The sequence below is a fragment of the Lupinus angustifolius genome, chromosome LG20 (genome assembly GCF_001865875.1).
Source record: "Lupinus angustifolius cultivar Tanjil chromosome LG20, LupAngTanjil_v1.0, whole genome shotgun sequence".
Lineage (NCBI taxonomy): Eukaryota > Viridiplantae > Streptophyta > Magnoliopsida > Fabales > Fabaceae > Lupinus > Lupinus angustifolius.
The window spans coordinates 101,914-122,316 of record NC_032028.1 but is presented as its reverse complement, the minus strand read 5'-3'; the positions used below and the strand labels follow the sequence as shown (position 1 = coordinate 122,316).

Below are 20,403 nucleotides of genomic sequence, written 5' to 3'. Positions count from 1 at the left end.
ATATCAAACCAATATGAGTAAAATCAACAAGTTAATAAGATTTTGTATAGATAAATGGTTGGCTCACTAAGATACATTTACAATACTAGACCCGATATTGCATATGGAGGCGGTCTAGTGAGTAGATTCATGGAAGCAACTTATTTTACAGAATGCTTTGATACAATCATAAAGGTACAACAATTATGCATGTGTAAATTTTTATCTCTAATATTATTTATATTTTATATGTAAAATTGATATTGACAAATTTGTGCCACCTTTTGGAAACCTCACTTTTGTTTTAGGACTAGTCAATGCATTTTAGGACGATATTTCAAACTTAGTCTAGGGAGAAAATGGAGTGCAAATAGGCAAAGATTATAGGATGAGTTCTATGATCCAACCAATACTAGAGATGAAATCATAGGACATGTTCCTATTGACATAGACAAAGATGATTGAACTCGTTTTGTTCACAATCGTATGAGACCATCAACTATGGTATAAATTGACATTACTTTGGTTATTTCAATTTTTCTATAATTATTTATTTGATTACAGTGTGAATGTGTAATTGTTTTTTCATATGAACTTTGTAGGAAAAACAAAGAAATTCGAAAGAAGCAAGTAATTTCGCATATTGGTGGTTCTAAGCCTAATTCAAGAAGAAGACGTGACATGATAGTAACACTATGATGTTACTTCTTATTTATTTAGAAAAACTCAATTTTGAATTAAGTTTTCCATATCTTAGATGGTGAATGGGAAGTCACCAGGTCGTGGAAACTTATACGTTGCCACTCATAAAAGGAATGATGAAATATTTGTGAATGAAGCAGTAGGGATTGTAGCTGTAGGTTCAATCTAATTAAGTAATATTGTTTGGATGCATTAAATTTTAATCTTCAAATTTTTATAATTGATAATATTTTTGCACACCTGTTGGAACAAATTCAATAAGCTTTGACTCAAACCAATATTGAAGAATCTAAAGTTTCTCCTCATGATTCAGTTGGTAGAGTGATGGGACCAGATCACTTGAGAGAATACTAACCATGGGTATGGGAGCAGTTCCTAGGAATATTTATGGGAATACTAGACTTTGAGTTTCTGATTTGAGCCACTCTTCATCATATGATGTCGCATCTTCATCTTCTAACGATTAGCGAGAGAGATGCAACAGTTTGGAATCAACATTTAAGTCCTACATCATAATGAAAGAAGGAGGAATCCCTGAATAATTGTCTAACTTCTTTACACATGTATGTGCAAGTATCATTATCATGTTCAATATTTTGTTTGTTTGTTGCTACTGTTTAATGTTGTTTTTGCTTCTTTCGTTTGTTGTTGTTGTTTGCTCTTGATGTATTGTGAGATTTTTAGACAATTTAGAGTTAACAGTATCATCGAAAAGCAATTTATTTTTAGGCAATGACTTTTGATAAGAATGGGTGGCAAAAACATGTTATTCTTTGTGTTCTAATTGGTTGGTAGAATAATTTAATATCCAAGAGCAATTTCTGTTGCTTTCTCAAAAAGACGTCTAAATCCCAGAGAGAATGTCTGGGTAGTGAAACTTCTATATTAGTCAAATATTAAAAAGAGTTGGACGTACCAATATTCTACTAAACTAGGAAGCATTGAATGAGTTGAAGAAGTTTGCTTGCATAAGCATACCTTAAGTACTTCAAAAATTCAATTAAATTATTTATATTAGTCTCCAAAATATTATCTAGCTACAAACTCTCAAAGTTATTTTGCCTACATGTTAGTTGCTAATTTTACATGTTTAGTTAGTGTATATAATTTTGCGGTAATTATTAATGTTTTTTTATTGTCCCAACTAAATGCTTTTATTTTATTATTTTAGACAATTGATGGTGCAAATATGTCTAATACACATTTGGGTGCAACAAGATCATCTAGAGTCAACAATATTTAAGATATTTGTTATGTATTTTATTTTTAAAGTGAGATATGAGACTACTTTTAGTTTTTTAAGATTTTATGATGTATTTGGATTTATAATGAATGATGAATTTTAACTCTTTCAACTATGTTACGCTACCTTAGTTATTTGCAATGAAATTTCATTATTGCGAAGAATATTTGTATTTAGTATTGTATATTTAAATAATAATTATAAATTAATGAGATTAAAGTTATGAAAATTATGAAATTAAATTAAGGTTAAAATTTTCTTGAAATATATAATAGTTACATTTCAACATGTCTCCATATGTTATTTTTAGCAGTGGAGGTTGGAAATCTCTACAATTAACATTCTCCAATAGTGGATGTTTAAAGTCTTCATGGTAAACACCACAAAAACCTCCTCATATTGTAGATGTTTACAACCTCCACGATAAATGCTACAAAAACTTCCTCAAATAGTGGAAGTTAAAAACCTCCTCAAATAATGGAGGTTAAAATCATCCACTAGTAAACTACTGCAAACTTATTGGTAGTAGAGATTTTCTAAAACCTCCACAAAACGCTTTAAGCAGTTATAATTGTTGCGATTTTTTAAACTTCCCCTAGTTATATTGCGGAGGTTAAAATTATTCGCTAATTGCATAAAAAACATCCACTAAATACAAAATTTGTTATAGTGAATGTAACCAAAACAAAGACAATGCAAACGGTGAGGGTTATCAAAGCAACGTGCAAATTGAGAGAAAGCAAAGATGACGAAGAAACCAATGATCAAGTGGAAGACATACATGCTGATAGAACAAACAAAGATACATGTACTTGAGAAAACATTGACTTTGACGAAATTGACAACCTAAAAAGACGAAGACAACGATTTCGACGATGATAACAACAATAGAGAAGACGAAGATGAAAGAGAAAGGAAATTAATTTAGGTTTATAAAGCGAAAGCAAGAAGCAAGACAATGTAAACACAAAAAAGAGACCAATAACCCGCATCGGTATTTCTGACCTTAATTGTAAAACTATATTTATAAGGTGGCTCCTTTATTAACCGATTGAACCATAAATTAAAATATGTTGTGTTATTTTCAGAAACTTAAATGAAATGTATAGATTTTAAAGGGGTATCAAGGTATATTCTAAGAGGTATGAAATGCTTGGAATCATACTAGTTTATTTTGATATGCACTGATTGAGTGTCAAATTCGAAACCACACTTCCAACATAGAGTAATCAGTTACTAGTTCATGGAAATCGGTGAGTGGACCTTATTATCCACTCGGCCATCGATTACTCACCTCAATAATTTACAAGTGGACCCTTCTGTCCAGTCAGGTAACCCATTACTTGGTTTTCCAAAAACTATTTTTTAGAAACCTTGTTAATATTTTCCTTTCATTTAAAACTTTGAAAAATAATTTTCATGAACCTTATATGATATCAAAATTAAAATAAACTATTAAGGTAAGACCTTAAACTAAAAAAGAAATATATCTTATATATTAAGGTTTTCTAATCTACATAGCTTTCAACCTTTTCTTTTTTGTTAATGTTGACGTCTTCATCTAAACCTAATATAGTCCAGGGGAGGCTCTTCTTCAGATGAACTCTCTTATACTTCCGATTACATGTACCATAGACATCGGCCATTGTGATGTAGGCTAAATTATTTCGTTAAGTGGAGGACCATTCTATATAATTTTGAATTTCACATGTTATTTTAATATTAAGTTATTATAAACAAATTTAAAGTAAAAAAAATGGTAGGAATGTAAGAGGTTCTGAGCTTAGTTGTGAAATCGGTAAGATTGAATTAAATTGAACTAAAAAATATGGTTCAGTTCAATTTTGTGATTCAGTTTTTTGAAAGAATTGTTTAGATAAATTTAGTTCATGATTCTACAAAATTGTTTAGATCAGTTTGGTTAATATTGAGCAATTTTTATTATTTTAGTTGTTGAATTATTTCATTATTTTATCATTTTAATTGTATTAGTTTATTATCAAGTTTTTGTATATTGCTTGTTTTGGTTTGTATTATACAACTATGCATATTATTTTGGAGCTTGAATGTTAGGCGGTTAGCTAAAATGATCAATGAAATAGACATTCAATGCCTTATTAAATATAACTTGATGTGCAACTAGATTTTAAAAAACAAACAAATCATGAAACTATACAAAAATATCCTTGATCCGTTCCGTTCCTAAACAAAAATTTAACATTAATCGCACCAAATCGAACCATGTCCTTCTATTCAGTTTGATTTACTAAAAATTGAACTGACCCAAATGTATCCCAATAGAGTAGGTGGTTAATTATTAGTGGCACAATGAAGATGTTGTTATGAGAAAAACTTCTAGGAGGATATATCAAACACATCATATTTAGAAACAAATATATTTATATTTTGTGTGCTATTATTTAGGACAAAATTTTAATTAGAATTAAATTTTTAATGTATTATTAAGATCAGGGCCAACCTATAAGGATGTGGGACAAATGCGTCGCACATAACCCATAATTAATGAAACTCCAAATATTTTTTAGATATACAACTAGTTTTATCTTTATACGTCAAATATGATATTATTTTTATTCTTTTTAAGATTTGTTGTATAGTCAACGTATAAATTTATTTAATATTTTATTATTATATTATTAAATACTTGATGGTATAATTAAAAATAAATGTCTGACTTAATTGTTTAACAATAATTAAAAAGATGAATCCACAAAAAAATATTATATGTATCCGATAAGTAATAATAATGAACTCTAAAAAGTAAATACTCCTAATATTCACATTTTTCCATAAAAACATTTTTTATTTAAAATTTATTAAATTTAAAACCATTTTGATTCTAAAAAAGTTAGGACAGACCCTAAACAAGATTCTATTGATATGTCTTTCTGCATTCTTACCTGTGAGTTGCAAGTTGCAACTAGGGAAACGAAATCGGTAGAGAAAGGATATATCTAGGATGTTCGGTAATGGAAAGTTAGAGAAAGTATATATTTAGAATATTCGGTCAACTTATATTAGTTAATTACTATATTAAATTATAAAATCAAGAAGACATTGATTTAGTAAGGAAAGTTTAATTAAATTTTAATTTCGATTTCTAAGAACAACAACTCGTTTGTTGAAATGAATAATCACGAAACCAAAAAAATGATTAGTTAATTACAAAAAAAAAAAAATATATTAAATTAAGAAGGAGAAAAAATAAATAAAAGTTAGGTTAGAGATGCCGTTTTGCGAAGGCGAGACGCAACGATATTTGATGTGGCAGTTAGTTTTGGACCTTTGAACCCATCAGCGGGCTTCTATTTCTGTGGGCCTTGTGTAGTGATAAATATAAACATGATCACAAGTTTGATTCAATTGTCTTGTATTGTATTGTATACTGTGTTGTGTTGTGTTGAGAATCTTGAGATATGGGAAGCAGTGGGAAGCAGACGTCAGAGTTTTCATGGAAATTGGAAGATCATCCAAAGCTTCCAAAGGGTAAACAAATCGCTGTTGTTGTTTTGGATGGTTGGGGTGAAGCCAAACCCAATGAATACAATTGCATCCACACCGCTGAAACACCCAAAATGGACTCCCTCAAAAACGTATTCATTTCTTTCTTTTCTTATTATTATTATTATTCCTTATTACATATACATAGATCTATTATCATTCATCAAGATCTATATCTAATCATATTATTATTATTATTATTATTATTAATAATAGGGTGCCCCTGATTTGTGGAGATTAGTGAAAGCACATGGTAAAGCAGTAGGTCTTCCATCAGATGATGATATGGGAAACAGTGAAGTTGGTCACAACGCACTTGGTGCTGGACGCATCTTCGCTCAGGGTGCTAAGCTCGTTGACACTGCTCTCGCCACTGGCAAGATCTATGAAGAACCAGGTTTCAAGTACATCCAGGAATCTTTCCAAACCGGAACATTGCATCTTATTGGCTTGCTCAGTGATGGTGGAGTCCATTCCAGGCTTGACCAGTTGCAGTTGTTGCTCAAAGGCCTTAGCGAGCGTGGTGTAAAGAAAGTCCGTGTTCATATCCTTACTGATGGCCGTGATGTGTTAGATGGTTCAAGTGTAGGTTTTGTTGAAACTCTTGAACATGATCTCTCACAGTTGCGTAACAAAGGCATTGATGCTAGAATAGCTTCTGGTGGAGGTCGCATGCATGTCACTATGGACCGTTATGAGGTATAATAACATATCACTCATGCCCTTCATATTACATAACTCATTCACAACCATATATTTATGTTCCTTGCTCTAATGCCTTACTTATCTCTTCATGTTTGCCAATCCAAAACGGAAAGGAAATTCAACCTTCACTTTGCCAAATAATTTGTATTATAAGTGGAACTTCTGTTAGGTCTTGTTTTTATAGTTTATTTGTGGTGTGAAAATATATATTGTTATATTGCTATATATATATATATTAACAATGTGCTTTTTAATTTAAATATGTGTATTTCTTATTCTGTATATATGAACATTAAAATGATATATCAAAACATAACTGCAGAATGACTGGAATGTTGTTAAAAGAGGCTGGGATGCTCAAGTTCTTGGTGAAGCCCCTTATAAGTTCACAGATGCTCTTGAAGCCGTCAAGAAACTGAGGTCAGAACAACAACCAAAGCCCAATGACCAGTATCTGCCTGCTTTTGTTATTGTTGATGAGAATGGGAAACCTGTTGGCCCAATAGTTGATGGAGATGCTGTTGTTACACTGAATTACCGGGCTGATCGTATGGTTATGCTTGCTAAGGCTCTTGAGTATGAAAACTTTGACAAGTTTGACCGAGTTCGTTACCCTAAGATCCGCTATGCTGGAATGCTTGAATATGATGGTGAATTGAAGCTTCCAAGTCATTACCTTGTCTCTCCACCAGAGATTGAAAGGACTTCTGGTGAATATTTAGTGAAGAATGGTATTCGCACTTTTGCTTGCAGGTCAATTATCATTACTCTAATCTTAATTAGGATTCCCATAATATAATTTCATGCAAATCCTGTCTGCATAGCCATTCTATTATTATTGTTGAATGTTTTCAAACTATTGTGAACTGCATGGAAAGTCATTGCAATGTTTTCTTTACTTATATAATTTTTAATTCATATGAAAAATTACAAGCTAATCTGATAATGATCAGAAAATTAATAATTCTATTAAGATTTTTATTTACCTCATGTGCTCTTCATGTCTTAAAATTGTTTTGCCGTTCTATAATTGTTCATAATCATAATTTGGATCATGTATGATTTCTTCAACAGTGAGACTGTTAAATTTGGTCATGTTACATTCTTCTGGAATGGAAACCGCTCTGGATATTTTAACCCAGAACTGGAGAAATATGTGGAAATTCCTAGCGATTCTGGGATTACATTCAATGAGCAACCAAAAATGAAGGCATTGGAGATTGCGGAAAAGGCAAGGGATGCAATTCTTAGTGGGAATTTTGATCAGGTAATTAGATAAACCCATTTTGGTGATTTCATGATTTGAATCGAAGTAAATTTCACTCACCATTCTTATAATATATCTGTTGCTTAGGTACGTGTGAACCTACCAAATAGTGACATGGTGGGGCATACAGGTGACATTGAAGCAACAGTTGTGGCTTGCAAGGCAGCCGATCAGGCTGTTAAGGTATGAATTTTTTATTTTAAATTTGTAAGAACATTTTTGTTGTTTGAGGATGTTCCTCGGCAGAATAGTAAAGTTGTTTGCCTTGTGATATGAATGAATATCATGAGTTCAACTCATGGAAACACTTCTTCACTTATAAGAGTAAGGCTCGTACGTCTACTAATCTTCCATATAGGTTTCTATTTTATTTCTGTTGTCCTTATATAGGTTTCTATTTTATGAATTAAAAAAGTGAATTAAAGAAGTGCAATGGGGAAAGTGGTAGGTGTTAGTACACACAGCTACTACAAAATAAGAGAGCACAACTCCTTTTGACAATACTAAAGCAACAAACATCAAGCCTTAGTCCCACAAGGTGGGCTACGTGGATTGAAAGAATACACTGAACAATATCATAATGCTCTACCATATATCATATCCATTAAGAAAGCATTGATATCAGAATCTTTTCTAATCCTTTTGCCTATGATTTTTCTTATAGCATTTGAAAGAGCAAATGTGGAAATATCCCTTAGAAGATAGCAATGATTGCATGTTTATGTGCTATATCCATTAAAAAGGCATTGTAGATACTAAAATTCTTAGTTAACGTGTGTAATTGTAGTTGATCCTGGATGCAATTGAGCAAGTGGGTGGAATCTATGTTGTCACTGCTGACCATGGAAATGCAGAGGACATGGTGAAGAGGGATAAAGCCGGAAAGCCACTTCTTGACAAGAATGGAAATATCCAGATTCTGACTTCTCATACTCTTGAGCCTGTGAGTATTTGAAATTGTAGATATTCATTGATTGTATAACTATATTAGAAAAGAGTTCTAAAACATATTGTTTTGCTGCTTGAAAAGGTGCCAATTGCAATTGGAGGTCCTGGATTGTCTCCTGGAGTGAGGTTCAGAAATGATGTTCCAAATGGTGGGCTGGCCAATGTTGCTGCAACTGTGATAAATCTTCATGGATTTGTGGCCCCCAGTGACTATGAGACAACTCTCATTGAAGTAGTTGATAAGTAGTGACTAGTGAGTGAGGACAACATATATATGAACTACTATTATCATTTGTATTTCAACAATTGCGGACAAGGTTTTTGTGAAAGCCTTCAAATAATTTAAAACTCTCAACCCACTCCATCTCTATCTCTAGTCGATGGTGGGTTTTGTTTCTTTTTTATTACTTTCACTCTGTGGGTGATCGCATCAGGATTTTACCTATAATTAATTAATTAATGCGGTTTTTAGTGTTTATCTTATTTCCCTGATCATTGGGTGTGGCCATAAAAACAAATTTGTGTATTGATGCAAAGCTATTCATTTTGAATACTTGTATATCAATGGCTGGGATTAGTTATTCTTTACGTAACTAATTGCATTGGATTTTTCAATTATCAGCTTTTTTTATCTAAATTCTCGTGGAACCTATACATTAAATAGGTTTACAGAAACTTTCCAGTTTCTACCCTATGCAGTTCTATGAAAATCTTGTTTGAGCTTTAATGAGTTTTATTCAATTACTCAAGTTTTTGCAAGGAGAAAAGAAAAATATATATGACCTCACGTAAGAGCTTTATATTGTTATTGTTTTATTTATTATTTATTTTCAATAATCATTGTTTTTTCAAAAGAAAAAGAAAAATAGATACTATAGACTTATATTGAGTGTACATATATATTATACCCTAAAAATGAAACGCTAGCCGCAATATATAGGATGCATGAAGTTAAGATGTGTAGTGATATTAATAAAAGAGGAGGCTGATTTCAAACCCTCATATTTATTTACTCAAATCAAAGACGAGTGAAAACACAAGAGATGCTATTTTTCATATTCCAAATGGTATTCTCAATCCATTTTTATACTATGTTTTGAAAAAGTTGAGTTCTCAAGCAAATAGTAACTGTAAGCATCCGAATCTAATCAAATATATAATTATTATTCAGGACAACTAATCAACTCTTTTTCTTTAAGTGTTTCAAAATTGTCAAACAAAAAGCATGATGCAAAACGGTTGAGCACAAACAGGAGGTGGCAGCATGCATGCAACCTAGGCTGGGCGGCAACCTAACATAGCCCACAATAGGCTGAGCACCTGACTTGACCAGATTGTAGGCGTCTAGTGCAGTAGCGCCTTAGAAAGGGGCTCAACAAATCTTGAAAATTTTATAAATAGAACTCACTCCCTCACTATTCAACACATTGTAAATTCTTTCTTCTTCCCATTTCTGTTTCTTCACTTTCTCAGGCTATTTTTAGAAGTACTTTTCATAGAAATTCATGATTAAATAGAGTTGGTAAGTGATGTGCAAAAATATGATTTTGTAACATCATTTGGAATCAGTAGCACCAATCTTTGGATGGATGGCTAATGCTCCAAAATTTAGTCTATGGTGTAAGTTTTATTATTTCATTCCATCTACTCAATGCTTATTTTAGATTGATCACTTAAAATATGTTTTCAAAGATCCAAAATTCTTCAGTTGGATGAAATAACAAATATTATCATGGTACAATGGTAGACTTGAATATTTGCCATTTCCAAGCATCCATTATAAGCAACTTGTTTTCAAGATTATCAACATCTAGGAATCTGAAATAAGTGGTGACAACCTTATTTCTTTGAGAGGATACTTGATGGGTGATAATGTATTAGCAAAGTTTGAAAATCATCTCACTTGATCCAAGAGGAATGGTGAGTCAAGAAATGATCGATGATGGATGGAGTCGCACCAAAAGAACTTGTATGCCTTAAAATCAAGGCAATTTAAGAGTTAAAAACTTTAGATTCTAACCATAATTTTCTCTTTACTTTTCATGTTCTTCACTTTTTATATAATCACAAAACCAAATATTTATTACGTTTTACTTTTCATAACAGATACAAAGTATGATTGCATTTATGCTATGCAATTCTCTATGGTTTGACGTAAATTTTGTTACAATCCAATCCATAGGTTGCGACTATGTAAGGAGTAGTTTAATTCAAATAGTTTAATTCATATTCTTCAAGTCGTCAAGCGGGTGGTCTCAATTAGTTTCCTTAATCTTCTTGTTGTGAGGTGGGGGAGCTAGTACAGTTAGTTTCAAGACACTTTTTCTAAATGAGGGACATACATATATAAACCTTTGGGGTAAAAAGAACGAGGGCTTGATATGGTAAAAGAGGGACATACATAGACACTTTTTCTTATCTTTTTCCTTAATGGTGATCATCTCTTAGTACGTTTCTCTTCTGCACCCTTATTTTTATTCTCCTTAGTTTGAGTTAGAACCTTAAATAAGCTTATGAAACTGATTGTTCCTACCTAATTTTAGAAGGGACTATTCTCCCATCCTTTCATTGATAACTATAAGGTCCTGAACCATTGAAATAAGTGAATTAGATAAAACAAAATTATTATATTCTCCTCCAAATATATCCTAACATGTGCTATTATTTTGGAATATTTGTTTCTTGTTCTATATCATCTCTCTTGGCCCTTTCTTTTTCCTCTCCTTCCCCACTTTGTGTCGCATTACTTGTTTCATCTCATCTCATGCATGCATGAATTTTGTAACAGAAATCATAGAATGAGATAAACATTATTATTATTTACTAAACTAAAGGAGATAAAAGATAAGGAGGTAGAGGAATCATAAGAAAATGGAGGGATTGGAAGGAATGATAGAGAAGCTTTTAGAAGCAAGGAAGAACAAAGGCAACCGAATTCAACTTGTAGAGTCTGAAATTCGTGATCTTTGCGTCACCGCAAAACAAATCTTCCTCTCCCAACCTAACCTACTCGAATTGGAAGCTCCCATCAACGTTTGTGGTATATATCATATATATATATATATATATATGCTTTTCTCTACCTAAATGTATATGAAGATTAACATAATTATATACCGAAGGTGTTTTCTAAGGATTTGAATTGATTTATGCTTGGTCATAACATAAGCATAATAAAATAAGGTGTATTTAGGAAACTAAGTGATTAATGTTTGATTGTTATTGTTAAATGTTGAATTAATTTCAGGAGATATACACGGGCAATATCCAGACTTGTTAAGAGTGTTCGAATATGGTGGTTTTCCTCCAGATTCAAATTACTTATTCCTTGGTGACTATGTTGACAGAGGAAAACAAAGCATAGAAACAATATGTCTCCTCCTTGCTTTCAAAATCAAATACCCGGAAAACTTCTTTCTTCTAAGAGGCAATCATGAATGTGCATCTATCAACAGAATTTATGGATTCTATGATGAGTGTAAGAGGAGATTCAGTGTGAGACTATGGAAGATATTTACAGATTGCTTCAATTGTTTACCAGTATCAGCAGTGATTGATGATAAGATACTATGCATGCATGGAGGGCTTTCTCCTGATATGGAGAGTTTGAATCAGATCAAAGCGATTGAAAGACCAGTTGATATTCCAGATCAGGGTCTCTTATGTGACCTCCTTTGGTCTGATCCTGACACAGAAACCAGAGGTTGGGGTGAGAATGATAGAGGTGTTTCATACACTTTTGGACCTGATAAGGTTTCTGATTTCCTCAAGAAACACGACCTCGATCTTATATGTAGGGCTCACCAGGTATATATATGTATATATATATATATATCTAACAATTAACAAACTTACCTTTTTAGTTAATACACATACAATGAGGGTTGATTGAACTTGCTACTATAATGTACATAGATACGATACATTCACTCAAGTATTGAAAACAAACTTATTTCACACACAGGTTGTTGAAGATGGATACCAATTCTTTGCAGATAGGCAACTAGTTACTATATTTTCAGCTCCAAACTATTGTGGAGAGTTCAATAATGCAGGTGCACTAATGTGTGTGGATGAAACTTTACTATGTTCATTTCAGATTCTCAAACCCTTAAGACGAAAAATTACATAGCAGCCGGAATAATTGTTGGTTTTTGCAAGCAACACACAAGATTGAAGTTGAAGTTTTGCGAGCTCCAAATAATAAATAGATTGATTTGTTTCTGGGTGGCTAACTCAACATAACATAGTGGATGAGAAAATTTTGGCAACCAACTCTATTCTCTCAAGTTGCATGCACATATTCAGGTTATATTATACATGTAAATACTAGTAGGGTACAATATAGTTTTATAAATATATACATGTAAATATTCATTTTTCTTTCTTCAGTTATTAGTTTACCCTTTAAATTTGTGATTGTTATTATGTCAACAATTCTTTCTACCGATGCATACAAGTTATTGATTTTACTCATTTCTTTTTTCATAAACATACCTACTTGACATATTTCATATTGCAATTAGGGTTTTACATATCCAATTGCAAATAGCATTGATAAGGAATGAGAATGGGAATAGCTAGCAACAATTTATGTTTTAAAAACACAACCAAATTTAATATAAACCTCCCCTACTCATTTGTGTAATTTGTTCACTCACTTTGGAGATTTTGATAACCTCTACAAAAAAAAACTCTACTAAATGATGGTTTACCTTTTATCAAAGGGAATTAGATTGTTTACTTGTGGCTTGATAAAAGAAGAGAAATAAAATGAAGAGGTAAGATCATTTTGACTGTCTTCAAAATTTTCAACAGGTAGACATTGACATGTGCCACTTGGAAAAACATATGTGTATAAAAAATATTATGTTCATAAGTTAGGACGCCAAGTTTGTGATATGAAAATGAAATGATCCTTATTTGTTGTTATGAAATAAATGTGGATTGGTGTTGTGTTGGGTCGTGGAAGTAATAAATAAAAAGGAAAAAAATACATTTTTGATACCTTAACTTATATTTTATCAATTTTGTCCATTATCTTTTTTCTCAACTTGGTCTTTCAAATTTCTTCCTGGGGTGATGTTCAAAATTAAGAGCGTGACAGACATAACAATGTTGTATTACCCAATGGCCACGATGCTGCACATTGGGTGTCTCGGTTCAAGGTTTGAATGTTGCGTGTGACATATTTGTACGTTTTTTGAGAAAACTGATATTCAACAAGTTGATGATAAAATACACAAACGTTCCCTTAGACATTATGCACTTGTTACTCAACAACCCCTTAGAGAAAAGGCTAAGGAAGGAAGATAGCCGGTAGGCGAAATGGAGGTTTGGGCCATCGAGGGATTTGGTGTTGCTTATATTTTATAAGAAATGCTAACTTATAAATCTGATCATATTAAAGCTCGCCAAAAAGTACTCGAGATTACGATCATTGGCGGAACAATACTTAAACCTGTTGGTGCTCCAGAATCTTTTCGTTTGCTCATGGGAAATTCAAGACAATAATAATGAAAACTCTAACAATTATATGCAACAGATAATAATTTCTCCAACTTGCTAGAATCTATGAGGAGCAATAATAAATAATGACAACAAGTAAGAACACAAAAGACTTTTAAGGTGGAAAACCTTCCCGATGTAAGAAGTAAACACCACGAGTACAAGCCAATCAATCAAGTTTCATTAGGATCAAAATAGGAATACAAGAGTGTCTCTAAAACACAGCACAAAATATGCTCAACAATATGACATTCTACAGAGCAACAAGTTTCAAAATGAGAACACAGTTGCAGAAAAGACCAGAAAAACTGCCACTATTATGGCTAGTTTTCTACCACTCGGACGGCGTCATACCGATCTAACCGTTCAGAATGAAGTACTAGAAGTTGTGACCCTGTTGTCCAAATTTCAGTATGATCCAATGATGAAAGAAGACACAGTCACAAATTTCCCACGACTGCTATGAGTTCATGCTGGTTGAGTTCTTTCAATTTCTCTCTCACTTTTCTAGTGCCTCTTTTTGCCTAAATTGATTGTACACCATTACCCCATCTGACCCCTATTTATTAGATTAAGTGGGTCTTTCTCCATATAGGAAGAGAACCCAAACCCAATAGAAACTTTTTAACACATTGAAAAATTAAAATGAAAAGTGTTGTCGAAAGAATTTAGACCCAACCTATTCATGTAAGGGACAATCTTGTTGACCACTAGACCAACAATTATGTAACCTTAATTAACATCGTTATTACAACTTAAACCATACTTTGAGTGATTGATAAAGATATGAAAAGTTATTTTATTGTATCAAGTGTCATGAGTTGGTCTACAAATAGAATCATCTACTTATAGTGAAGCGCACGAATGAAATTCTCAAAATCTCTTTATCATTATTTAGCTCCAAGTGATCTTCTTTTATCACTATTGCATAGAGAGAGTTAAGGATAAAATTAGTTTGTAAACTACCATTATCAACTCACTTAGTTTAGGATGCGCAATCCAAAATAAGGTACTCCATTGTAGTACGAAGGGGATTCAATAGTACATCTATTGCATCCAATCTACAGAATATATTGGTGGGGACGAATCAAACCAAAAGCCTATTATTCCTATGCACCTTTGGGGTTATGAATTATAGTTGTTATTTTCATCTTCTGTATCACAAGTCAACGTAAGAGGGACAAGTGGGTTAATGATGACTATATTTACGTGTGACATATTTTTGATGGATTGAACAACTCATTTTTTTAAATATACCAAGATATGAGATTTTCTTAAGAACTATGGAAGAAGAACGAAGAAAGATACATGACAAAGAATATAGCAAGTATGAAATTATTTCTTAGTCGAATTAATAATTATAAATGATTGATAATATCATTATCATGGAACAAATACATGCAATTGAACGTGTTCTCGATAACTATAAACAACATAATATATGAAAAGATGAAAGGACTTTAAAAGAAGTCTTAAACATCATAAGGCTGACATCTCCCATAAAATGTTAGGTAATTATTGTTGTTTAGAATAAGAATGTGGTGGCCAAGATGATACTAAAGAATATTCTTTTCATGAGAAAATACATGTAATAGAAGAAGGGAAATTAGGTATTTACTTTAGAAAGGGGAATCAAGATTTTTTAAATTCTCATGGAAACAAACATGAGAATGACTATAAGAAAAATAAAATTAAAATGAGTTGTTTCCGTTGTATGAAACCAAGATTTCAAGAGGAATTAGTGTAACAAAGGACAATTTTATTTCAATCATTTCAGAAATCAATTTGATAAAAGATATTGTATCATTGTGGATTGACGCTTGTACCATTACCTCTTCATTACAACTACTGAACGAACTATCTTCAGAAACTAATATAAATCACATATTGCTCCTCGACAGCGGCGCCAGAAACTTGTTGGTATTTTTGGTACGGCAAGTGAATCGCATAAAACCAGTAAATATCGAGATGTCGTCCACATAGAGCAATTCAGATCTACATTATTTTCTAAAATAGTAAATTGAGTAGATATGTACAAAGTTGAGAATTAAGGTTGTTTATTGGTTTAGATTATCAAAAATAATTAATTGAAATTTTTTTTCTAAAACAAAATAAAAATGGTTGGGATTGACTTTCATCATTCCCCTTCTTTGTAATCTTTAGATTCAATTCTATAAAACTTGCAAAGTTATTGATCTTGATACAACATTTTCTTCGAATCATTTGTATCAATTCATTGATTACAAAATCCTTAGATAATTCATCAAACACAAATTCCTTGGATATTTTATCAATTATCTAGCATTAATTCCAATGTAAAATCAATTCATACATCATTATCCCTTTCTAGATCAATGATGAATCAAGAAAGATTATCCAGATTTGATTCCAAGTTTAACTTCCCGGTTAAACTTAGATCCAAGATCAAGAAACTAGAAATTAAGAAGAATCAATCATTAAGCAAAGAATAAACTTTCCAAAATCAAACAACAAAAATATATTTTCGAATTGAATCCAAGAATACAAGAGTTGGAAGATTACATTTCAATCCCAACACTGAATAACTAACCACTCATCATTGCCATTACAACACTCTTATCATGAGAAATATAAGAAATTTTGTATCTAAAGTCATGCTTCTTCTTCTGCAATTGACATAAACACATGTAAGTTCCTAAACAAGACAAAATTAAACTAAGTTCTTGGGAGTTGTACACAAGTTACATCATGACTACACACTACATGCCCCAAAATCATATACATTTCATTTACAAAATGACACTTAACAATTCTTCAACTCGTTTTCTTTTCACACTTGTGCATAAAGAGACTATTAGTTTGTAAACTACCATTGTCGATACACTTGATTTAAGGTGTGCAAACCAATCTAAGGTTCTACATTGTATCATGAAAAGGGTTTACTAATATAAATTCTGCAAGAGATTGGTTTAGATGAATCAGACCTAAAGTCTAGTGTTCCTAAACATCTTGGAAATTGTGCATCACCTTTGTTTTTCTTCTTCCTTGTTGAGAGTCAAACCCTAAATTTTTCTAACATTTTGGCACTAGTCGGCAAAGCAAGCTTATAATTTTTCAAGTAATTTGTAGTTTTTTGACTAAGTCAAAAAGTTACTAGAGTCGTTTGGTAAACAAAAATTGAAGGTATCTTGTAGCTTTAAAAAAAGGAGGTTGTAGTGTTTGAAAGCTACTTCAAGTAGTGTTTAAAAAGTTAAAATATCTTTCAATAATTCGCTTACCAATTTTCCCTTTAATATTTAAAAAAATTACATTAGGTGCCCTTTAATTTTCTCCACTTAATTTTTGTTGACGTATACATTATTGATTGTTAGATGAATGTATAAAATATTTTCTTGTTATATATTTAACGATATATGATGTCAACGGTAGAAAAAATATTATAATCTTATATAACTTACTTACATTTTTGGGAAAATATTTAAAACAAAAATTATATTAAAGTAAAACAAACAAATAAATAAAATATTGTAAAGCTAATTTTATCGAACGACTCTAATTTAATAAGTTATCTACACATGTATAAACTTCAAGCTACCTTTAGAGCTACTAGTTACAATCTTATAACTTCAAGATACAAGGTCAAGCTACAAAATACAAGGTAGATACAAGGTACAATGTCATAGTTACAAACTAATTTTGTCTAACACAACCTTTTATGTTTTGTACATGCTAACATGGCAGGACTAAGAATAAACACTTCGCTGAATAAGAAAGAGACCCATGACAAAAAAAAGTGAATAAGGAAAGCCAAATTAAGAGGTTGAAAAGAAGGGAATGTGTTTTGAGAAAATAAAAAAAGTAAAATAATAGTTATATTGAGTTTGCTTTAAATGGCCGTTATTAGTTAGCAGTTGACTAGAACAGGCTATAAACATACCCCTATTGCCCGATCCCATCCCATAACCCCACTCTCTCTCTCTCTCTCTCTCTCTTTCTTTCTCTCTTTCTCTCTCTCTCTCCCTCTCTCTCCCTCCCTCTCCCTCAGCAAGGTGCGTTTAGGGTTTCTAAAATATTAAAGGGATTTGCGGTGGCTGCTGAGAATGCATACACAGAGAGACAATTGAAGAGAATTGAGTTAATTTCACTTCCCATCCCACACCAAGTATTCAGGTATTCATATTCATAATTTATACCAATGCCACTCACCCCATTTTATTTTATTATTTTAATTCCTCTCTCTTTTCTCCCATTTCCTGTCATAAATAAATTAAACATGAAATTGATCTCTTAGATAATAATTTTGGGTTTGGTTCTTTTAGAATCAGGAAAAAGGTTTCCTCGTCGCTACCAGATTCTTCTGGTTTGAATGCAAGCGATACATACATACATGCATAGTACATACATACATACATAGTACATACATGATGCATGTTCCTTTTCAAAGGCATACATACTAGTACATTCATAAACACAAGTGCCTCATCAATAATTCAGATACACAATTACCAGTTTTAGACTGCAATAATCAACTAACAGTTATTATACATTTTACAATCACTACCTAAATTCAATTCAATTGACCAAACCTAGAGCCTACAGTTGATGAAGATCCTGGAACTATACCAGGATTACACACTCCTCTTTCATATTCCCCGGGATCACACTTCATTAAGGATGAAAAAGGGTGGCCCACTTACTAGGATCTGAGGAGGGTAGATGTACACATTATTATCTTATCCCACAAGGGATATTTGCATTTAAATCAAGTTATGGCTTCTTCACATTATATTCGTTAAGGACATGTACATCTGAATCATGAACGGCATTATATTCGTTTTATCTAAAATTTCTTCACATTTGCTTGGTAATGTAGACTTAAAAGAAGGATTTCGCAAAATGAAAGCAGGATCAGGTAAGGGGATGAAAATATGTATGGTGGTGTCGGGTGTTCTAATCGCCATTGTATTGCTATTTGTAATACTAGGATTGACAGTTTTCAAAGCCAAGCATCCGGTTATCACAGTGGACTCCGTGACGCTAAAGGATTTGGACGTGAACTTAGATATACTGAGACTAAGGGTAGATTTGAATGTGACACTGAATGTTGATGCCTCAGTGAAGAATCCGAATAAGGTGGGATTCAAATACTCAGACAGCACTGCCCTCCTCAATTACAGAGGGAAGCTGATAGGCGAAGTCCCTCTCCCTGCGGGAGAGATTTCTTCCGACGAGACTAAGGGATTCAACCTCACCCTCACCATTATGGCAGACCGTTTGCTCTCCGATTCCCAGGTTTACTCGGATTTCACATCTGGTACATTGCCCCTCAACACTTTTGTAAGAATTTCAGGGAAAGTCAATGTCTTAGGCTTTATCAAGGTCCATGTGGTTTCCAGCTCCTCTTGTGATTTTGCAGTTGATATTTCTAACAAAACGGTTGGGAAGCAAGAATGCCAATACAAGACCAAACTTTGACTATTCATTTGTAATTTAGGAGTGAATCAAGACTCAGCATTATACTAGTCACTAGAGTATATAAGCACTAATTTAATTAATCTGCTTCTATTTCACCTTGTTCTGTTTTGTAATAGAGATCTGCATCCCCCTCCCAATTCTCCCTGGTGCTGCTCCTACGAATTTATTTATTATAATCATCTTCATTGTTTTGGTTACTTAACAACAATGCTTGCTTCATTAAGTTGTCCTCCATTGTTTCTGCTAACTAACATGTTTTACTTGGCTCATAAAGTTCATGTTTTATTTTTGTATTGGATGCATTATACACATCTGTTGGTATTTTTTGACCATAGTTAAGTACCCCTCCAGAGGGGAAGTGGGTCTAATGACACTGTCATTCCTTGAAGGGATGTGAGATTAAACCTAATAAGATTGATTCACCAAATGCAATGCTGAAATACACTTAAAATCTGCAATAGAAGCCATTGGGTTATCAGTGTAGTTTATTCTTGCTAAAAGTTTTTGCCTAAACCCCATAATGCTGCATTGCTGCATGCAGTGTAGAATTGCCGATTAGGAACTTCTAACACTAAGAAGACCAAGTCAGATTAGGAACCTCTAGTGTCTTGTATTTTTATTTTATTCTTTCGGTCCCTATTGTGTCTTGTATGTGGTATAAGGGTAGTACATAAATGAATAACAAACATTGCCCAATAATTTGTAATCAGTGAATTGTTTAATTTCCATCACCCAAACATAGGCTTATTATGTGAGGATAATGAGAAAGGTTTTGGTGGTGTGGTTTTGTTCATAACCATGTATTTGTTTTGTGAAACAGCAGAAATGTTGAAAGATAGCACATAGTTGTTTTATATGAGATTAATGAGTCGGACTGAGGTTGGTTAATGAACTTATCTCTCAGTATAATTTTATTCTTTCATTATGATTTATGAGCCACGACACCATAATCTTAGAATTGAAAGTATTTTCACTTGTGGCAACCCTCCCTGCCTTTTTCAACTGTGTATTTTCACATCAACACTTAAAAAGGGTGAACATTCAAGTGATTCAGTATTCAACTCACCAATAGTCA

General features: G+C 32.5%; 3 protein-coding genes across 6 annotated transcripts; all 3 read left to right on the top strand.

The window, feature by feature from the left end:
- On the top strand, positions 5,309-8,844 carry LOC109335625 (2,3-bisphosphoglycerate-independent phosphoglycerate mutase-like). Of its 2 annotated transcripts, XM_019571775.1 has the most exons (7): positions 5,311-5,538; positions 5,663-6,145; positions 6,474-6,904; positions 7,226-7,418; positions 7,506-7,601; positions 8,206-8,361; positions 8,449-8,844. In XM_019571775.1, exons 1-7 carry the CDS (start codon positions 5,362-5,364, stop codon positions 8,611-8,613), a joined length of 1,701 nt encoding a protein of 566 aa, XP_019427320.1. In that variant the 5' UTR covers positions 5,311-5,361; the 3' UTR covers positions 8,614-8,844. The 2 variants fall into 2 exon arrangements, with proteins under 2 accessions (XP_019427321.1, XP_019427320.1); XM_019571776.1 differs by lacking the exons at positions 8,206-8,361; positions 8,449-8,844 and adding an exon at positions 7,704-8,094 and having other exon boundaries at positions 5,309-5,538; positions 7,506-7,653.
- LOC109335623 (serine/threonine-protein phosphatase PP1-like) lies at positions 11,101-12,805 on the top strand. Its single transcript, XM_019571771.1, has 3 exons — positions 11,101-11,406; positions 11,614-12,173; positions 12,331-12,805. Exons 1-3 carry the CDS (start codon positions 11,238-11,240, stop codon positions 12,496-12,498), a joined length of 897 nt encoding a protein of 298 aa, XP_019427316.1. The 5' UTR covers positions 11,101-11,237; the 3' UTR covers positions 12,499-12,805.
- Positions 12,319-19,478, top strand: LOC109335624. 3 transcript variants are annotated; one of them, XM_019571774.1, is made up of 2 exons: positions 12,319-12,330; positions 18,727-19,478. In XM_019571774.1, the coding sequence occupies exon 2, from the start codon at positions 18,750-18,752 to the stop codon at positions 19,326-19,328; it is 579 nt and encodes a 192-aa protein (XP_019427319.1). In that variant the 5' UTR covers positions 12,319-12,330; positions 18,727-18,749; the 3' UTR covers positions 19,329-19,478. The 3 variants fall into 3 exon arrangements, with proteins under 3 accessions (XP_019427319.1, XP_019427318.1, XP_019427317.1); XM_019571773.1 differs by lacking the exon at positions 12,319-12,330 and adding an exon at positions 17,840-18,023; XM_019571772.1 differs by lacking the exon at positions 12,319-12,330 and adding an exon at positions 17,841-18,015.

Bases quoted from the DNA above. Each gene is read 5' to 3' on its own strand.
- LOC109335625 (XM_019571775.1), top strand. From the start codon at position 5,362: ATGGGAAGCAGTGGGAAGCAGACGTCAGAGTTTTCATGGAAATTGGAA. The intron at 5,539-5,662 runs GTATTCATTTCT...TATTAATAATAG, and splicing joins AAATGGACTCCCTCAAAAAC to GGTGCCCCTGATTTGTGGAG. The intron at 7,419-7,505 runs GTAATTAGATAA...TCTGTTGCTTAG, and splicing joins TTAGTGGGAATTTTGATCAG to GTACGTGTGAACCTACCAAA.
- LOC109335623 (XM_019571771.1), top strand. From the start codon at position 11,238: ATGGAGGGATTGGAAGGAATGATAGAGAAGCTTTTAGAAGCAAGGAAG. The intron at 11,407-11,613 runs GTATATATCATA...AATTAATTTCAG, and splicing joins AGCTCCCATCAACGTTTGTG to GAGATATACACGGGCAATAT. The intron at 12,174-12,330 runs GTATATATATGT...TTTCACACACAG, and splicing joins TTATATGTAGGGCTCACCAG to GTTGTTGAAGATGGATACCA.
- LOC109335624 (XM_019571774.1), top strand. From the start codon at position 18,750: ATGAAAGCAGGATCAGGTAAGGGGATGAAAATATGTATGGTGGTGTCG.